This window comes from Aulonocara sp. 'chitande type north' Nkhata Bay, linkage group LG13 (assembly GCF_057382095.1).
Source record: "Aulonocara sp. 'chitande type north' Nkhata Bay isolate Kocher_YH1m ecotype deep benthic linkage group LG13, A_spYH_male_GT1.1, whole genome shotgun sequence".
Taxonomy (NCBI): domain Eukaryota; kingdom Metazoa; phylum Chordata; class Actinopteri; order Cichliformes; family Cichlidae; genus Aulonocara; species Aulonocara sp. 'chitande type north' Nkhata Bay.
The window spans coordinates 24,459,993-24,481,006 of NC_141356.1; the positions used below are offsets into that span (position 1 = coordinate 24,459,993).

Sequence of the window (21,014 nt, forward strand, 5' to 3'; positions counted from 1 at the left end):
TCATACCATGATCGGATATGGGTCGCATAGGGTCAAAAAAATCGGATTTGATGCGCTTTCGCCTGCAGTGTGAACATAGCCCAAGTTTAACCATTTGCTTTGTCTTCTGACAGTAGGTCAAAACATAGTGTGGTGGCAGATTTCTTTTCTCATGTATTAATCACATATTTCAACTATATCACTTTAGTATAGTAAGAGTACTCCTGTCACCAGTTTGTTTGCATGTGGAATGTGATCATAAGTGGGGCCCAAGTTTTATTGCACCTTCACAGCAGACTCATTTTCCTCTTGAGGACTCTGGACATCCTGTTGCAGATGAGGTGACGGTTGGTCGGAGCTTTTCTTACACTGAACAGTTAAGGATCTGCTAATAATTGATCTGCTGTGGAATGTTCTTTGTTTAAGAGTGTCTGTGTCTGCGTATATAAGATGTAAGGGCGGTGTTAGGTATTTTAGTACCATGGTAGCATTTACTGGATATTGTTTTATAGTGACATTATACAGGAAAACTCTGTCATTCAATAAGGCCCCTTTGTTTTAGTTATTTTTCTCTTTGACCCAAGAATTGATGTGTGAGAATCACAGGCTGGTACAAGGTTGAAATACCACAGAGATCACTCCCTCAGCTACATTAGTTTCTTAATCTCTTAGGAGACGCCTGTTGAAGGCCAGATGGTTTGTTTCAGAATTCACTAATGAAAGAACTCTTTATTTTGTGCCTTGAAAATATGTCGCTGAGATAATCACAATTGTAGCTGAACTGATAAACTACACAAAGGATGCTTCTTCACCCAAGGGCAGGAAGACGCTCCCTTATCTTGGTCTGTACTGGTTTAAACTGATAATCTGCTGTCTCATGAATTTTACCCTCTATATAAACTGTTGTACTTGTGAATAAAGTTGAGTCAATTTGGGAAGACAACCTGAAGCAGTCTCTGTTTTCTTGTTCTCCCAAGCTGCTCCCGAGCTCGTACTAACACGCTGAATGGCATGCTTGAATGTTGCTTGAGAATATATTTGACTGTGTTACAGACTAAGGGACATTCTCTGCTGATAGGTGAAGGTACATTCTCTGCTGATAGACGTCCACGCCTCGGAGGAAGTCGATCCACCACAGTAAAATGTGTGGCTGTTGCTGGAATACCTGTCAGTATGCTGGGGACATCTGGGACAAGAGGAGGTAGAGGCATAATGACTGCATTAATTTGCCTTAAGTCTTGTGTGAAACGCCATACGCCAGGTTTGTTAGGCTTTGGCACAGGATTGACAGGAGTGTTATATGGAGATACTGTGGGCTTTATTACTCCAGCTGTCAATAAATCTCCTATGATGATGTCTAAGGCTGTGGCTTTTTCAGCGGAAATGGGATATTGCTTGACATATACTGGCTTGTTGTTTTTCAGCTGAGCATGATAAGGTGTACAGTCAATAAATCCTACATCATTCTCACCTCTTGACCATAATGTCATGTTCTGATATTCAGCTGGCAATGTGACAGCAGAGATAGTACAGTGTATGGGGTAGGTTAGATCTATGTGTCGACATGGTGCAGTAATGTCATAACCTATGTCTGAGTTATGTGACAAAACCACTGTTTTATCTTCACTGCTGTGAGCAGTTATCATGTTGTTAAACAGTGTGAGAGAAACAAAAGTGTGGCTCCCAGATGTGGGATTACCTGGTAGTGGTATTTGTACACGTTTTTGGCACAGTGTGTGACGTGGAATACCGGACAAAAGGATGTTGAGTTCATTCTCTGCTGAGGCGTCCAGCTGACACAGAGGCTGTTCCTTCTCCATGGTGTCGGTGCAAAGGGCAGAGAAAACATAGCTGTTATCAGTATCTGCAAACATTTCACCCTTTGTGTTAAATGAAATACACAAGTTCATTTTTGCCATTAAATCTCTGCCTAATAGATTCACAGGCGAGTTTGGAATAATTATGAATGGATGATATGTAATTTCATCTGGTTTTGGGCCCCAGCGTGTCTTTAGAGAATGAGTTTTGGGGCATTGCACTAGAGTTCCGTTTATTCCCATGGTGTTGATGCACACAGAGGAAACAGGCCCACTATAGAATTTTCCAGACAGTGAACTTTTAGTGGCTCCACTGTCAACTAAAAAAGAATAAATCTTTTCACCTATTTCTATATCTAACATGGGCAAGCTTTCTGTGTTACGGGACAATTGCAAATGCAGCATCGTGTGTAGTGCTTCACACTGTCCCTCATCCTCACCTGGGCCTCCCTATTGTCGGTCCAGCCTTTCGTTATCATATGGGTGGGGATTAAAATGTGGATTATAAGGTTGCTGCCGAAGTGCAAAGGGGCCATTATTTTGATGTGATTCCTGTCTGCGTTGCCAGTTAACTTGTCTGGAAGAGCTCTGCTGACGCCTAGTGGCAGGAGCTGGTCCTGTGTTTTGTGGTTGAGACCCACGTGCTGCTGATTTGCATTCCCTCCTCCAGTGCCCTATTTTTCCACAGTAAAAACATACGTCTCCACTCCTATCTCTCCTTCTGAGATCTCCCTGCTGCGCTTGTTGAGGGGGCGGGGCCCCTGCATACATCATTTTCTCACTTTCCTCTGAGCCTTCAACATCAAAATTTAACATCATTCTAACATTTTTAGCCTTCGTGCTGTTGGGAAAAAGATCTGCACCGGCTTTCGTTTTGACAAGTGTGATAAAGTTCTTTATCTTCATGTCATAGAGATTATCAGTGGCAGTCAGCTTCAATAGTTGTGAACATTCTGGATGAATATTGTTTAAGAATGTTGTTATGAAAATCTGATCATTTCCACCTTCAGGCATGCATGCCTCATTAGTCCAGCAGTGCATGAAACGTTTCATAAACACTAGAATAAATTCATCTGGCTTTTGCTTGCACATGGTTACTGCATTTAAATCGATTTTATCTCTAGACATTGTGAGCAGAAATTTCTTTAGATTTTGAAAAAAGGCTGTGATTTTGTCATCGTTTATCCACAAAAACGAGGTGGTGTTGGCTGCTTGGTCATTTTTAGGGTCTAGTTCCTCTACTTCTTCAATAAGCTGAGATTCAGTCACACCTGGGATTCGTTGACATAATATATATCTATAATCAGGCCCACCCAAGTGGTGGTCCGCTATTTGTGATTTTATATTTTATTTTTTTTGGTTTTACAGTTAATTTTGATTTTTTATCGGACCCGTCTAAGGTCTTTGAATTATTCTGACCCATGGTCAGTGATTTCCAGAGGGGTTTAGACGCTTGAAGGATTTAAGTTAGTTTTATTTTGCTGTGGCACACCTGAGGTTACTTGATTTTTTGCTAGCAATTTTATCTTTTTAGTAAGCAACTTCTCACTTTTTAACGAGCAACTTCTCGTTTTATGACCACAGGCAACTTCCTGTGTCCTTTCTGCTTTAATTTACAAAACAACAGGCAACTTCCTGTGTTTCTATGTGGGCCACTAAAGAAGGCTCCTCAGTGTATCCCACTTGTTACTATGTGGGCCACTGAAGAAGGCCTCGTCAGCGTATCCCGTTTCTATGTGGATCACTGAGAAAGGCATAACACAGTCTTATAAAATAAAAGACACGTGTCTACCTTCGTCAGGATCCCACTTCTGACACCAAAATTGAAGGAAACGGTTTCCAGGGCCTAATCCGTGGATCGACTTCCTCCGAGGCGTGGACGTCTATCAGCAGAGAATGTCCCTTCACCTATCAGCAGAGAATGTCCCTTAGTCTGTAACACAGTCAAATATATTCTCAAGCAACAGTCAAGCATGCCATTCAGTGTGTTAGTACGAGCTCGGGAGCAGCTTGGGAGAACAAGAAAACAGAGACTGCTTCAGGTTGTCTTCCCAAATTGACTCAACTTTATTCACAAGTACAACAGTTTATATAGAGGGTAAAATTCATGAGACAGCAGATTATCAGTTTAAACCAGTACAGACCAAGATAAGGGAGCGTCTTCCTGCCCTTGGGTGAAGAAGCATCCTTTGTGTAGTTTATCAGTTCAGCTACAATTGTGATTATCTCAGCGACATATTTTCAAGGCACAAAATAAAGAGTTCTTTCATTAGTGAATTCTGAAACAAACCATCTGGCCTTCAACAGGCGTCTCCTAAGAGATTAAGAAACTAATGTAGCTGAGGGAGTGATCTCTGTGGTATTTCAACCTTGTACCAGCCTGTGATTCTCACACATCAATTCTTGGGTCAAAGAGAAAAATAACTAAAACAAAGGGGCCTTATTGAATGACAGAGTTTTCCTGTATAATGTCACTATAAAACAATATCCAGTAAATGCTACCATGGTACTAAAATACCTAACAGGCGGTGGCCACAATTCAGAGATGGTCCTGGTGTTTCACTGGGATGTTCTCTCCACACTGCAATGTGTTTATTAAACCCAATTCAAATCAAGCTCACTGGTTGTGTTGCAGGTTATTGTTAAATTTTCCACAACAATAGTCAAAGGTCACACATTAGTACAGCAAATAGCATAGTTTCTTGTGATAATCTTACGATATACATGTGTATAATACTTCACCTAACTACATCAAATATATGGGTTAAATGCTTTATATAGTGATAAACACTCCAGTGTGGGTTAATATATATTGTGTGTTCGTGTGTGTGTGTACTTGATCACATAATCTTTACAGTGATTTCATGATGTTGTTTTCAGTATCTCTGTTACCATGTTACTATTTTCTAAGAGACATGTTTTTGAATGTGCTGCATGAAAAACGTTTATTGTGCGCGGGTGCGTGTCAAGGAAAAACATCTCGTGCCTAAGACTCTACATACAAAGTTACAGTATATGTTCAATGCAGATATATAGTGTATATAGGTATACATGTCATACAAAAATCCACCACATTATGAGACCTGGTTACGAGGTGTTACTGGTACTACTGTTCACCATGCGGTAACAGCCCCACAGCTAACAAGTCAGTAAATTTGACACACTATTATTAGCTTACTTTTTGTTGTTTTCTCTCAGTTTTCAAGCTCCACCTTTTCGCCACTTCTTCCAAACTAAAGTTTTCCTACAACGTGCATAAGCGCACAGTGAAGATAGGGGAGGGGCTGGTCCTTTGTCAGCTCACTTTTGTGAAGTGTTTTACATAGGAGGAAGAGTGATTGCAACTGCAGTGGCAGTGACATACTTAGGGTTGAAAAATAGGAAGTTTATACGGTTTTGTCTGCTCACTTATCAATATGGCTCTCTGTCTCAGGATTATTTATATCATCACTGGACTAACAGGTATGTGGCAGGGGCTTTTAAAAATTGCTTAGCATCTCTGTTGATTTTCAATTTCCAATAGCATAAATATTTGTAATAGCCTAGCAATAGAGATTTTATTTTATTAGCAAAACATTTAATTCTGAAAACATGTACAAAATCAACAGAACTATTCTATTAAAATGTGCATTTGTTTCTTTGCAGGAGTTCACAGCATAACTACAGTCAGTAAAGTATCAGTGAAAACTGGGAAATCTATCTCCATCCCATGTCTCTATGAGTCCAAATACAAAAACCATGTGAAGTACTTGTGTGAAGGATCTAAATGGAGATCCTGCAGCGATGTATTAAAAACAAACACAGCAGACCCTTCAGGAAAATATTCAATCTCTGATGATAAAAACCAATTTTTTTTTACTGTAACTATAAACAATCTGACAAATAAAAACACTGATTACTGGTGTGTGGTGGAGATTAATAATGGACCGGATTATGGAGAGCATTTTCAACTGTCAGTTACCAGTGGTGAGGTTCCATCTTTGTTAACATTTTAAAGTTGTTGTTATTAAAAGTTAATAGAAATAGACGTGAAGTCTAAATTGCCAATGGTTTTTCACATCTGTAATTTTTTTCCTTCTATCCACTCATTACTTTATTTATTTTAATGTTTGTCCTTGAAGGGACCCCCAGTCTCTATGTGGATCATCAGATGATTACAGGATACATTGGAGAAAGCATAACCATCAGATGTCACCACAGTAACTCTGGAGAAATGAAGTGGTGCAGGCTGGGCAGGAACTGTGTGACAGGATCATCTGGATCCATAGATGGAACAACAGTGACCGCCTATATGAGCGAACCAAATGTTTTCACAGTGACAATGAGTGGACTACAGTCAGAGGACAGTGGCTGGTATTGGTGTGCAAAAGAGGACATTCAGATACCAGTATATTTAACTGTTACTGAGAAACCAATCACCAGTGAGTACTGCAAGTAATTATGAACTTGGCACATGTATCAATTCCAGCCATTTATAAATGTTAGTACTCTCAGAGATATTAGGTCAATCATTGTTACAGTACTCTAGTACTGACTGTTGTTTTGTTGAATTATAGCTACTGCCCATACTTGTACTGGAGATGGAACAGTTACCACATTAAAAAATAAACAACAAAGGTCAGATATGTTTTATATTTGCAGTAGATTTAGCGACAGAACTGTTCTTTTGTCTAAAAATCTTTTACAGCTGAATATAATTATTATGCTAAACTAAATTATGTGTTTTCAAACTGCATGTTGCAGAGCTTCATTTCACCTCAAGACCCTCATCATCCGTCTGAGTGTGTTGATCTTTATTGTAATTGTGGTGTTGTTCATCTGGTTAATACTGAGACACAGTAAGTCTTGTTAAACTTTGATTGAAATCCAAACAATATTTACTTCAAAATCTTGAAACTGCATTAGGATTTATTCTGCATTGTTAACATAGAGTCTGTAACAGGTGCTTTGTTTTTTTGTAGAGCAGAGAAAAGCAGACTCATCAGCCACAGCAATGGTAAGTTATATTGATTTGTGTTCATCTGGACACAGCGTCCAGATTCAACTCTCTGGGATAATCTCCATATTATAAACATATTATAAAGGCTCTGTATGAAAAGAGTTTGGAGTAACCAGGCTGACACCTTTCAATCTTTCACTAAATTACATTTTGTTTATCCTACACAGGTGGACCAGGAAGTAATATACGCCAATGTGGGAAACATTAGATGACTCTGCGGTGGTTGGATGCATCAGCAGGGATGATGAGACAGAGTACCGGACTGTGGTCGACTCCTTTGTCACGTGTTGTGAGCAGAATCATCTGCAACTCAACGTGGCAAAGACCAAGGAACTGATCGTGGACTTCAGGAAGACCAGGAAACACTTGACCCCTGTTTCAATCCAGGGGGTCAGTGTTGACATTGTGGAGGACTATAAATACCTTGGAGTACACATTGACAATAAACTGGACTGGGCTAAAAACACCACAGCACTTTACAGGAAGGGCCAGAGTCGTCTCTATTTTTTGAGGCGACTGAGGTCCTTCAACATCTGCCAGAAAATGCTCAGGATTTTCTACGAGTCTGTTGTGGCCAGTGCGATCCTCTATGCTGTTGCATGCTGGGGGAGCAGGCTGAGGGTAGCAGATGCCAACAGACTCAATAAACTAATCTGTAAGGCCAGTGATGTTGTGGGGATGGAGCTGGACTCCCTCAAGGTGGTGTCGGAGAGGCGGATGTTGTCCAAAATAAAGACAATGTTGGATAACACCTCCCACCCACTCCATGACATGTTGGTCAGTCACAGGAGCACGTTCAGTGAGAGACTGAGATTACCGAAAAGCACCACTGAACGACACAGGAAATCTTTCCTGCCTGTGGCCTTCCCCCAGGGATCAATAAAGTATTCTGATTCTGATTCTGATTAGAAGAAAATCACCTGAGGTAACCCTAACATACTACAACTATACATTTGTATTTGAGTATGAGCAGACTTTAACTTTTTTTTTCTTAAAGAATGACACGACTGTAAAGTGTTCTGTTTCCACTCCTTTTGTTTGTTCAGTTGTTACCATAAAGAAACAAGAGGGTAAATATTAAAAGACCTGAAACCAAACACACACGATTTCCCACATACTGTTTCTCTCTTTTCAAATAATTTAGCTCATTGTCCTCATAAGACATGATTCGCTTTAAATTTGGTCACCTTGGTCTTTGCTTTTTCTTTCTAATCGTCATATTTGTTTCTGTTCTCAGGGTGAGGCAAAAGACACAGAAGTTACATGCAGCACATTAGCCAATCACTACTGAAATCTTTAAATATTAGAACTTTTGGCCTTTCTATCATTTTTATATCTACCTTTTACTGGTGTTTTTGCAGGATATATGCTGCAATGTTTTCTTTTACTGTCAGCAGATCAATCACCGAGCCATTCAGTTTTCCTCCATTTTCGAAAGATTTGCATTCTCCAAAGAGCTCACTGAACTGGTCCAGTAATGGCATTGTAACAGGACTGTAACTGACTGTTGCAACAAGTCAGTTTGTGAAATTTCTTCTCGCCTCAATCTTCCACAATCAACTCTAAGTTATGTTATTGCAACATGGAAAGATTTTGGAACCACAGCATCTCAGCAATGCATTGGTAGTACATGTAAAGTTACAGAGGAAGATTGCTGAGTGCTGAGGGATATAGGGTATTATCAATGTTTTGTTGACTTAAAACTCCAAGCCTGCTCTGACATCACCAAAAACCTTTTGCAGGAGCTTCAAGGCATGGGTTTCTATTTTTCTGACCAGGGTTCTGAGTTTTCTTGGGTTTAAGTATAATTTTTGTTTCTTATTTCTCATGGATCATGTTTTTTGTGTCTTGTTTGCCTTGTTTAGAGTTTTTGCTTTAATTTAGTTCATTATGTTGTAAGACTAGTTTATCTTTGATAAACTAGTCTTGATTAATTCCTTTCTTCCTGTTCATCCAAGCCCTTCCTGTGTTTCCATGTCTTGCTAAGTCTCTGTCCCATTTTATTTACTTCCTGTTTTCCTTGTAATTGTGTGTGTGTTTAGATTTATGGACATTGTTTTCTGCCATTCAGTTTGTTTTGTGTGTGTGCCATAAACACATTCCTAAACTTTGTGGAAAAAAAACGTTGGAACACCAGCAAAAACCAGTGCATAGTTGCAATATTTTGTCCCGTCTTGTTGACATGTTTGCGTTTGATAACTTACTGCTTTTATTATGTTAAAGTTTTTTTTTCTTTTTTTATCATATGGACTGTCTTTATGTCCTCGTGTACATTGGTCACATTGCTTTTTCAGAAAACAAATCATTACCTAATGTAAACAGATGATGCTTAAGGGAAAAAATGTGAATATATAGATGAGCAGGGAAATAGTTGATTGTTTCATTCTTTTTTCATTCCTTTAGAATGATGAATGTTCTCTCTGTCGCCTCTAAAATTTTGGTTTTTAAACAAGAACTCAAATTTTCATTTGTGGCTGATGGAGCATTTACTATTTACCAGTTCTGGTATTATAATTACAGATAAGCTAACATGGGATGATATTCATTGATAAGACATTCATTGCTAAGCTGTTTTTATGGATGTGTAATTAGACTTAATTTATTCTCACTACCTGTTAAAGCATACAAAACTGGAAGGCTATATAATTGATTTTTTGTCATTTTTACACATGTATAATCTCATATTTATGTTGTCTTCTTTATCATTAAAGATTTATGGATACATCTGGTTTGAAAAAAAAAAAGAAAAGCAGCCAATATCCAAAGAAAATATTAAAACGACCTTCAAAAGGCCTGAAGTACTCAAGATCATTTAAAAAAAAAAAGTCTGGAAGCAAAATACAAAGAAATAAGCAGTGACTCAAAACTTTTGCACACAAGTATGTAAAACTAATATTTAGACCTCGAGCTAATATTTATGCCACATAGGGAGAATCTCTCCAAACCCTCAGAACAACAGTTGTCTCGAATTTTTCCACAGTTACAGTTTCTTTAACCAGTATCCACTTCAACAAATCTAATACTTTTATTGAATATCACACTCACTAGCTGATAGGTACATTTATGCATATCATAAAAAGAAAATGATAAAAAGAATTTTTTTTAATATGTTGCTTGGCTACTCATTCAATGTTCAATGTTGATTCACACACAAGGGGGCAGGCTTTATCCAGTGCAAAGAAGGGCAGGGTGTGTATGTGTGTGTGTGTCCATGCTCAACTTATTGACAAACCTTGCAAGCTCTGACATCTAATTCAGTGTTACAGCGTTCAACTTACTTGGACTGTTGCTTCACCCTAACCCAGGATTGTTAATTTCAAGAATACCACTGGTTAGTGCTCATTTTTGTAAATATTTTAAATAACTATAATTTTTTTTAATGACAAAGCACAAAACAAAGTTTTCTTTTATTTTTTAAAGGCTGAATATGCTCGTTTTCTTCAGAATATGGAATAAATGCGAAGACTGACTTTTCAATACATTTTCCACTTATTACTCTATTTATTTTGATTTTATTTATGTATTTATTTATTCTTAATTGATTTAATTTGTATTTATTTGTTTATTTTCATTAAAGGTACCACCAGTCTCTATGTGGATCATCAGACAATTACAGGATATTTTGGAGAAAGCATAACTATTAGATGCCACCACAGTAACTCTGTTCAGTGGCTTTAGTGTAATAAATGAACATCATAAACACAAACATTGTCAAGAGAAGTGGCATGGAGAGACATTGATGTTTCCCTGGATTACCTGTCATCACATCTGTGAGACGGTAAAAGGTCTTAACATCCAGCGTTTTGTGAGCTTTTGAGTATGTGCATTTGGTGATAGTAAATCATCTTTTTTCTTAATCATAAATATAATTAAGTTATGTTTAATTGATATGGTGAATGAGAAATGAGGGTTGACTAATGAAAATTATGTTAATGTCTAGATTTTCTGTGCATAGACATGATCCAGCTTCGACCGTAGCAGAGAAATGTGTCACCAATTCAATATTATATATGATTCCTAATAAGAGAAATGGTATTAAGTATGATGTACTCGTTCACCAAAGAAACATTATTCATATGTGATTTTGCTGACAGTTAATTCTGCTTAATTGCTTCATACTGATCAGAATATCATCAGGTATAAGTTTTTCATATATATCGAATAAGACGATATCATTTAAATGATGATATTCCTCTGTATTTGAATTAACGAGAGATTATGTGAAAATAGATGTTCATGTGAGAATGAGCTAATGTGAAGTATACAGTATTCATCTGTGACGGATTGTTCATATGGAACAGAATTTTTTATGTTAAGAATGACATAGAAGAGAACAAAATGTAAATAAGTGATTTTATTGTTTTAAACTATGTATGTGGAAAAGTCAGATAGAGAAAAGATGATAAGGTGTAGCTGGGGATCGGTTGTTGTCAGTAAGGTAAATTTGATGTCACAATAGGTGATTATTATTTGATTCTGTTCTTGTTTTTCTCTGGCTAAATTGCTTTAATAAAATATCCTCCATTAAAGAAGTCTAAGTTGTGGACATTCCCTTTTTAACACTTTGTGAAACAGTAAGGGGAAAAACCCGAGTATTAATCCATTTTAGTGTGAGTCAGACTACTTGTTCTTTTTATTAAGAAGAATTATCATAAAAGAATTACAAAAATTTGAAAAGTCAATACCTACATTTTAAAATATTCAGTTAACAATAACTCAAAACAAATGTGACTTATTAAAAATAATAATACATCTGAGAAACATTTTATATATACGTGTTATTATCCATCTATCTTATGTATGAAATATTTTTGAGTTGTGTTATTATTTTTGAAGCCTACAGTGGCTGTTTTACTGTAAGTCTGCTGTATATTTTGATGATACCTCACCTGTATGATCCACTTTAAATGCTTGAATTATTTCATAACCATATTTGTTCAAGGATTCAATGATTCAAGGAAGCTGTATTGTCATTCGCATCACATGTTTACATGAGGTAGAACGAAACTACGTACACACGGTTCCTGAGCGAAAAGAAACAGAATTTTAAAAAAACCAGATTAAAACAAAAATAATAACAGAAAACAATGAATAACAATAAAATAACAATAACAATATAAAACCGAATAACAAGTAATAAAGTAATACAAATAAATAGAGTGCAATAAATACTTTAGCAGCAAAAGGGAATAATGACCAGCATTGATAAGGTGACGATGTCAGTAAGTGTCAGTAGTGATTAAGGAGCTATAATAACAGTTCTTGTCCATTATGCATTAAGAAGTCTCACAGCTTCTGAAATAAAGCTGTTTCTCAGTCTGGTAGTTTTGCATTTAAAGCTCCTCAGCCTCCTGCCTGAGAGGAGCGGGACACAGAGTGAGCGTGCTGGGTGAGTGGGCTCCTTCATGATACAGGTGGCCCTCTTCCTGCATTTGCATAGAGCATAGAACACTCTCCACTAGTGATGTTCGATTCGTGAACGAATCGTTCAATACTCGAGAATCACTTTACTGACTCGTGAATCATGATTCACAAGCCCAACTGACTCACTGACTCATCCCTGTTGTTGTTAGCAAACTAATTCCATTAGTAGAAATATATCTAGCTTATAATTACAATTGTGGGGGGGGACAAAAGCATTTCTACTCTGAACTGGAAGAAAAAACCCTGAGTAGAAGCTCACATCAAGAAAATAGCTCCTCGGTTCAGAGTAGCATCGCTCTGCTAACATGCTAACAATACATTTGATCTACTCACCCCCTCCCTTCCTGTGCTGAATCATAGAGCGAACGAATCACTCACTCACTCACTAACCCCCTCCCTCCTGTGCTGAATCGTAAGCGTAAGCGAATCACTCAGCACTCACTAACCCCCTCCCTCCTGTGCTGAATCATAGAGCGAGCGAGCGAATCACTCACTCACTCACCCCCTCCCTCCTGTGCTGTATCATAGAGCGAGCGAGCGAATCACTCACTCACCCCCTCCCTCCTGTGCTGTATCATAGAGCGAGCGAACGAATCACTCACTCACCCCCTCCCTCCTGTGCTGTATCATAGAGCGAGCGAACGAATCACTCACTCACCCCCTCCCTCCTGGCTCACAGCTTCTTCTTCTTCTTGGTTGGAAACCAATGTTAAGGCGCATTGCCGCCCCCTGGCTCACAGTTCAGTGGACATTTAGATGAGAAAATATATATTTGACACACTTAAGGAAAATACTAATAAAATACAAATAAACAAAATAAATGTTTATTAAGCAATTTTGATAGGAAATTGCTTAATTTTAGAAATGTTTTTGCTCTTTTTCGCTCTATAAAATAGTTGTTGTTTTTTTTTTTTTGAATCATTCATCTTAGCAGTGGGATTTACATGAAAAGAGAAACAAATTAAGTTTGAGTGAAAATGTAAAATTTTTGCACCCTCTGGTCAACTGACTCAGTGAATCAAATGACTCAAAAAACCCGATTCATTTTGGTGAGTGACTCATTAAAACTCGATTCAGTAAAAAGAATCAAATTTACCATCACTACTCTCCACACACATCTATAAAAGGAGATGAGAACAGAGCTCTCAAGCGGAAGTGTTGCATCTTTACTTAAATTAGGAAATAGAATCAAGTGTTTCTCTGTTCACTCACAAACATGCCTGCCCACCTCACTGTTCTGCTCATCTTTAGAATAGAATAGAATAGCCTTTATTGTCATTGTACAGAGTACAACGAAATTGGAGTGCCACTCCCTTGGTGCAAGTTTCAATAATAAATATAAATGTAAAATATAAAAAATACAAAAAAACAATCGTAAGTACTCAAACAATAGTATGTACAATATATACAGAATAGCAGCATTAATATAATGACAGTATGAATAGCAGCATAATATAATGACAGTGACGGTATGGAATAGGTTCAATTGTTTTTGTGCTTATTTACTACGGTGATAGCTCTGGGAAAGAAGCTATCCCTGAATCTGTTTGTCCTGGTTTTATGTGACCTGTACCGTCGGCCTGACGGTAATAGTTCAAACAGTTGGTTGCTGGGGTGAGAGTGGTCCTTGATGATATTGCCAGCTCTGCTGAGGTACCGAGAGTTTGCAGTGACCTCCAGGCTGGGCAGAGAGCAGCCAGTGATCTTCTGGGCTGTGTTGATGACCCTCTGCAGTACTTTCCTGTCTGCAGCTGAGCACCCTGCATACCATGTTGTTATGCCGTACGTTAGGATGCTCTCTATGGTGGCTCTGTAAAATGTCACCAGCAGCCTCTCCTCCAGGTTGTTCCTCCTGAGCACTCTCAGAAAGTGGAGACGCTGCTGGGCCTTTTTAACCACCGCTGTAGTATTTGCAGTCCAGGAGAGGTCATCAGAGATCTGCACGCCCAGAAACCTTATGGAGTGTACCCTCTCCACACAGCTCCCGTGAATGTAAAGTGGGGCCGGGTCTGCTCTGCCCTTCCTGAAGTCCAAGATAAGTTCTTTAGTTTTCGTGGTGTTCAGTTGGAGGTTGTTAACTGAACACCACTCAGTCAGTCTGTTGACCTCATCTCTGTAGTCCGACTCATCCCCCCTTGAGATGAGTCCAACCACTGTGGTGTCATCCGCGAACTTTATGATGGTGTTTGAGAGATGGGTAGGGGAGCAGTCGGATGTGTAGAGCGTAAACAGGAGGGGACTCAAAACACATCCTTGTGGAGACCCGGTGCTGAGTGTGATGGTGCTGGACCGGTGGGGGCCGAGTCTGACAGACTGTGGTCTATTTGTCAGGAAGTCCTTGATCCAGAGGCAGATGGGGTTGGAGAGTCCCAGGTGAGACAGTTTCTGGACCAGGATCTCCGGGATGATATGATTGAATGCTGAGCTGAAGTCCAGAAAGAGCATTCTCACATAGCTTCCTCGGTGCTCCAGGTGACTCAGCGCAGTGTGGAGCGCTATGGTGATAGCGTCCTCGGTGGAACGATTTGTCCTGTAGGCAAATTGGTGGGGGTCCAGAGTGGGAGGCAGACCGGCCCTGATGTGCTGACAGACCAGTCTCTCAAAGCACTTCATCACTACAGGCGTAAGTGCAACAGGCCTGTAGTCATTTGGGCTGGCCACAGCTGTCTTCTTGGCGATGGGGATGATGGTGGAGGTTTTGAGGCAGGGCGGGACGGTGTTTGATGACAAGGAAAGGTTGAAGATTTTAGTGAAGACTCCGGTCAGTTCGTCAGCACATGCTCTGAGAACCTTTCCATGTATTCCATCAGGACCTGCCGCCTTCCTGGGATTCACTGACCTTAGAACACACCTCACTTGGTGCTCCCTAAGCGTTAGTGTGCCAGTGCTGGGGGCGGGTGGAAGTGGTGTGGCAGCTGAGGGCCTCGTTGTCTCAAAGCGGGCGAAGAAACGGTTTAGATCCTCAGCCAGTGAGGCATCAGTCCTAGATGTTGCCTGGTTATTGCTTCTGTAGTTGGTAATGTGATTGATCCCCTGCCACATTTTTCTGGGGTCGTTGTCAGCAAAGTGATCTTCAATCCTCCTCCTATAGGCAGCCTTAGCTTTCCTGATGCCTCTACTCAGGTCTGCCCTGGCCACCCTATACGCAGCCCTGTCCCCTGACTTGAAGGCAGTGTTGCGGCTTTTTAGGAGGGATTGCACTTCGCTATTCATCCAGGGTTTTTGATTTGGAAACACCCTGACCCTTTTGTTGACGGTGACATTGTCAACACAGTTCCTGATGTACGAGAGTACAGTGTCCGTGTACTCCTGGAGGTTGTGGCTGGAGAATAAATCCCATACAGTTGTTGAGATGCAGTTGAGAAAGGGCTCCTTCAGGCCAGGTTTTTATTGTCTTTGTCTGGGGCTTTGTTTTTCTCAGCAGGGGGGGTGTAGGTGGGGGTGAGGGACATGCAGAGGTGGTCAGATCCAGCCAGGTGGGGGAGGGGTGTCGCTCTGAAAGCATGCTTGATGTTTGAATAGACATGGTCCAGTGTACTCAAAGGTCATCACAGGAATCATTTAAATACTTCATGTTTCACAAGCTACTGCCAGCAGATGACAAAACTAATGATTATAAAAATGTGTGATGACAAACACCAAAAAACCTTCAGTGTGACTATTAAAAATTTGACATATTAGGACAGTCATTAGTGATGTGTTGTGATGAGATCAGGCTTTCTGTAATTTACATTTTCACATTCGAGACAGGAAGAGGAAGTAACATAACATAAACTGGTTTAAAGTATTCTCAGTTATCCCCAATATAATACAACTATGTCTTTGTATTTAAAAATATCAGCACACTTTCCCCCCAAAGTGCAGAATAATAAAACTATTTTAAATGCCTCAAAGTGTAAAGCATTCAATTTCTATTCTGACATACAGGTCATTTAGTCAGTGATGTGGACAGCATGTGCAGTTATATTTTAATCATAAAAGATATGAAATTGGCAAATAGTAAAAGAAGTAAAAACAAATCAAACTGTTTCTTCCGTCCTGTGTTTCCTTCATTTGCTTGTTGTCCTAGTATGTCATGTTTCCATTGTGATTTAATCACCTTTTTGTTGCTTTTCCTTCTCAATTGTCATATTTGTTATGTTCTACAACAGGGTGAAAAACGGTCACAGAAACACACTTTAGCTAATCAACACACCTTTTTTTTTAATACTAAACCTATATTTGCTTTTTTATCCATATCTATGTTATTGGACTCTTTGTCACTCACTGCTGCAGCATGTTGTGTGCTCACATCATCTTGTAGCCTATTTTAATCGCCTGTATATAACAACATTATAAAACCCTTGTGCTTTATTCTTAAAAACATACAGCTTTATTGCACAGTTCTTTGTTACGTTTGGCTGCCTTTAACATCATTGACACGATGCCTGGTTTAAATGAAATAAAGAAGCATCAAAAGCATCAACATCAATGCATAATCCTGACCTCTAGTTTCAGGATTTATGAGAACTCACAGCACTTGTTTACCTTTTTTTGTTTTTAAATTTCACTCATGTACTGTCAGTGTTATTCAATATTATGGGAATGCATATTAATGTTTTCTTGTAGCAATAAGTAAATCAGTCCATAAAGTTGTCAAGTAGTGGTCGAGAGACCGCGGAGATTGGCTTTAAAAGTAAGATCCACCCACCTGTTCTTCGCTCAGACGTCGTTACTTTCGTGTCAGGAGCTCGGATACCTTCTGATCGTCAGCCTTCCTTCACCGTAGGTTCCGTAAGTACTGTGTCTCTTTGCATTCTGCCATCCCGGTCATGTTCCCGCTCCGTTGATAACACCGATTTCTGTCCGAATCCGCGGTTTGCGCTCTTGGTGTTACTAAATTAAACTGTGTGCATTTTCCAACCCATCGCCAGGTCTTTGCCGCGTCTAGTCAGCACGCAACACGGGCGAATCCGTGCGTCCCCGTACTGACAAAAGCTTTTAAATGTTGTGGATGGTAATTTCTATACCTACTCTACAGCAAAAGATAAAAAATAAAAAATAACACCTGATAGCAGAGGGATTAGGAGGAAGGAAGGACTGTTGCATTTGCATGTTGCATTAATTCAAAAATAGATGCAGACTTGACCGTGTCTAATTCCACTCACTCACAGCCATGGCTGCTCATCTCATCGTTCTTTTCCTCTTCAGTGTGAAAACAGGTTGGTGACCTCATTTTTCAAAGGTTAATGTCAGCAGATGAAAAAATTAATGACTGTTATTTATTTTGTTTTGTATTATTCAGTTTTATACTTGACAATACTGTAATGTTTCTACATGTGCAACATAGTTGTGCAAGATAAGTAAACAAAGAATGTATTAAGTAAACATAACCATCAAAACACTTTGTTCTTTTTGCAGGAGTTCACAGCACAACTGTAGTCAGTAAAGTTTCAGTAAAAGCTGGAAAATCTATCTCCATCCCATGTTTCTATCACTACCAATACAGAGACCATGTGAAGTACTTGTGTAAAGGATATTTTTGGAGATCCTGCAAATATGCAGTGAAAACAAATGAAGCAGACCCTTTAGGAAAATATTTAATCTCTGATGACAAAAAAGAGCAAATTTTCACTGTGACTATAAACCATCTGACAAATCAAAACACTGATTACTGGTGTGGACTGAAGAATACAGCACTAGATAATGGAGTGTATTTTCAGCTGTTAGTTACCAATGGTAAGTGCCTATTTTTATAGTCCAAATTTTTTTTCTTAAAAAATTTGAGTTTTTCTTAGAATATTTTTAACAGTGACTGAATGTGTTTTTATTTGTCATTTAAACCTAATGAGAATCGATATGAAGTCAGAATTACCCATTATTTTATCATTAATCCATTGTTTCCATTTTTGTATTCATTTTACCTTAAGGTACTCCCAGTCTCTATGTGGATCATCAGAGGATTACAGGATATATTGGAGAAAACATAACCATCAGATGTCACCACAGTAACTCTGGAGAAATGAAGTGGTGCAGGCTGGGCAGGAACTGTGTGACAGGATCATCTGGATCTATAGATGGAACAACAGTGACCGCTCATATTAGCGAACCAAATGTTTTCACAGTGACCATGAGTGGACTAGGGACGAAGGACAGTGGCTGGTATTGGTGTGCTGAAGGCGACATTCAGATACCAGTATATTTAACTGTTACTGAGAACACTAGTAAGTACTGCAAATTATAAATTCTACATGTATGTGAATCACATCCATTGTAAATGTTAGTACTCTAAGAGATATTAAGACAGTCATTGTTACAGTACTCTGCTGATGATGTTCTTTTTTGAATTATAGCCACCACCCCTACTACTACTGGTATTACTATTCACACTGTTGATGGAAATGGAAAATTTACTACAATGGAGCAATGGAATAATTTTACAATAGTACAAAATAGACAACACAGGTCAGATTTTGTTATTTTTTTTATATGCAGCATTTAGTAATACTATACTTTTTAAGGGAGTCTGTATAATGATTTTTTATTTTGTTTTGTTTTTTTACGGACTAAATAAAGCAAATTATCTTTTTTTGAACTGCATGTTGCAGAGCTTCATTTCCTCCAAAGATCCTCATCATCCCTCTAAGTGTTTTGATCGTGATCGTAATTGTGGTGCTGTTCATCTGGTTTATACTCAGACACAGTAAGTCTCACTGAACTTTGATTTAGATCTGTGGAAAATTTACTAGGAAATCTTTAAAATGAAATGAATATTTAAGTTATTCTGCATCATACACAGAGTTAATAACAGCAGTTTTATTTTACTAGAACAGAGCAAAGCAGAATCATCAGCCACAGCAATGGTAAGTTATACTGACTGTTTTTCCCCTTCTGGGTATTGGTACATGATACTAAAAAAAAAATAGGAAAAGTACATCACAGGGCAAACTTTCATAATGACAGTTTACTGATGTTTTACTTGTGTTATGTTCTTCAATGCAGGTTGGAGAGGAAGTAACATACTCTGAAGTTAGAACCAAGAAAAAACGTTTACCCAAGGTAACCAACTACAGCAGTATCAAGCAATTAAATTTAAGAATTTTCATTAAATATTTCGGTCATCTGACAGTACATTAGATGTGTAAACTATTACAGATTCATTTCTAATATGTCTGAGAAAAATCAATCCTCATAGGGTAAACTGTTCTTGTGTGTTTTTATAACTTGAAAAATACAACGGCAGCTATCAGAAGAAATTAGATCATGAGTAAAAAAGCTGTATTTTGCTTCTGATAAGTCAAACCTTTATCTCTTTTAATTTTTTTGAATACTGATATTTTGTCAACAACACTGACACCCTGCACTTACAAAAGTGAGAGTGCTACAGTAGCAGAAAAGTCTGCTCCAGTCATGGAAATGTGGGAAAAATCACCTGAGGTAATCCTAACATGGTACAAATACACGTTTATCTTAGGAATACAAGTAGGCTTCTTCTTTTTTTTACTTAAAGCACAGCAGAAGTGTAAAGTGCTCAGTTTCTACTTTTCATTTTTCAGAGTTCATTTGCTGAAAGTGACATGGAACTCGTGTATAGTTCTGTTGTTGAGAAACAGCGTAATAAAAGGGTAAATATTAAAAGACCTGAAACCAACCACACACCGTTTCTCACTTCCTTTGTTTCCTTTTAATTTGGTCACATTTTTCTTTGCTTTTATTCCTAATTGTCAGATTTGTTTCTATTCCCCAACAGGCTGAAGGAAAAGAAACAGAAGTTACATACAGCACATTAGCTAATCTCTACTGAAATGCTTTGACATTCAAACATTTATGCAATCTTAACTTTCTCTGTACCTATGTTACTGGAGTCCTTGTGAGACAAATGATGTAATGTGTTATCTGATGCCATCAACATGTTATGTAGCAAATATTTTCTTCATCTTTTCAAAGATTTTGTAAAAAATCTATTGAGTTGTTCAAAAATCAAAGTTGTTGTCACAGGCTGGGTCTTTGACCCTGCATTTTGTGTTCATTTTGTTTAGTGGATTTTTTTATATTCTACTTCTTATTTAGTACTTATTGTTGGTATTATTAGTTAGGATTTGAGTTGACATTCCTTTATGTTAAGTTCATCTAGTTATCTTAAAGCTCCTAAATTGCACAGTGTTTAGTCCTTTGTTCATCAGGTCCTTCTTTGTGTCATCGCCCCTTGTGTTTTAGTCTCCCTTGTTGGTTCATGCTGTCAAGTTAGTATCATGTCTGCATCACATCATGTTTCCTTTTTATTTTTTAAAATCTTGCTTCAATGTTCTGTGTGCTCAGTTTACACTTCTCCTGTGGTGTTATTATGGTCTATTGTGTCAGTTTTCACTTCCCCTAAACTTCCCTATGTGTATTTTAGTCTGTGTGTGTTCTTTCAGTCTTCGTCAGATCGTCTGTGTTACCACCCATCTCGTCTTGTCAAGTTTTTTTCATGATTTTTTTGTTCTGGGCATGTTCACGTTTCTAGTTCATGTTTATTGATGTCATAGTTCCTCTCATGCCCCAGTGCAAAATCATGTTCATAGTTGTTCATAGTCTGTTCTAGTGTTCCCAGTTTAGGATTTAGTTTAGTTTTCATTAGGGATGGGTATCGAAACCCGGTTCTTGTTGAGAACCGGTTCTCACTGTTTCAGTTCCTTGGAATTGTTTGCCATTTTTATCGATTCCAGTCGCCCTGAATGACGTCACCACGTTGCAGAGCGTCATTTACCTGGCAGGAAACATGGCGGCTCAAACGCTCAAAAGTTTGGTTATGCTTTACGAGAACGGATGACAAC

General features: G+C 38.5%; 2 protein-coding genes across 2 annotated transcripts; both read left to right on the top strand.

Annotated features, from left to right (window-relative positions):
* The first annotated feature begins 5,176 nt into the window (after positions 1-5,176).
* LOC147316128 (polymeric immunoglobulin receptor-like) lies at positions 5,177-6,978 on the top strand. The gene is made up of 5 exons (XM_086260184.1): positions 5,177-5,258; positions 5,442-5,762; positions 5,918-6,217; positions 6,353-6,413; positions 6,963-6,978. The coding sequence occupies exons 1-5, from the start codon at positions 5,213-5,215 to the stop codon at positions 6,976-6,978; spliced, it is 744 nt and encodes a 247-aa protein (XP_086116310.1). The 5' UTR covers positions 5,177-5,212.
* A 9,978-nt stretch (positions 6,979-16,956) lies between these two features.
* LOC147316129 (polymeric immunoglobulin receptor-like) lies at positions 16,957-19,886 on the top strand. The gene is made up of 8 exons (XM_086259332.1): positions 16,957-17,420; positions 17,620-17,937; positions 18,129-18,422; positions 18,552-18,663; positions 18,807-18,901; positions 19,027-19,061; positions 19,201-19,257; positions 19,755-19,886. The coding sequence occupies exons 1-8, from the start codon at positions 17,375-17,377 to the stop codon at positions 19,884-19,886; spliced, it is 1,089 nt and encodes a 362-aa protein (XP_086115458.1). The 5' UTR covers positions 16,957-17,374.
* The last annotated feature ends 1,128 nt before the right edge of the window (positions 19,887-21,014 follow it).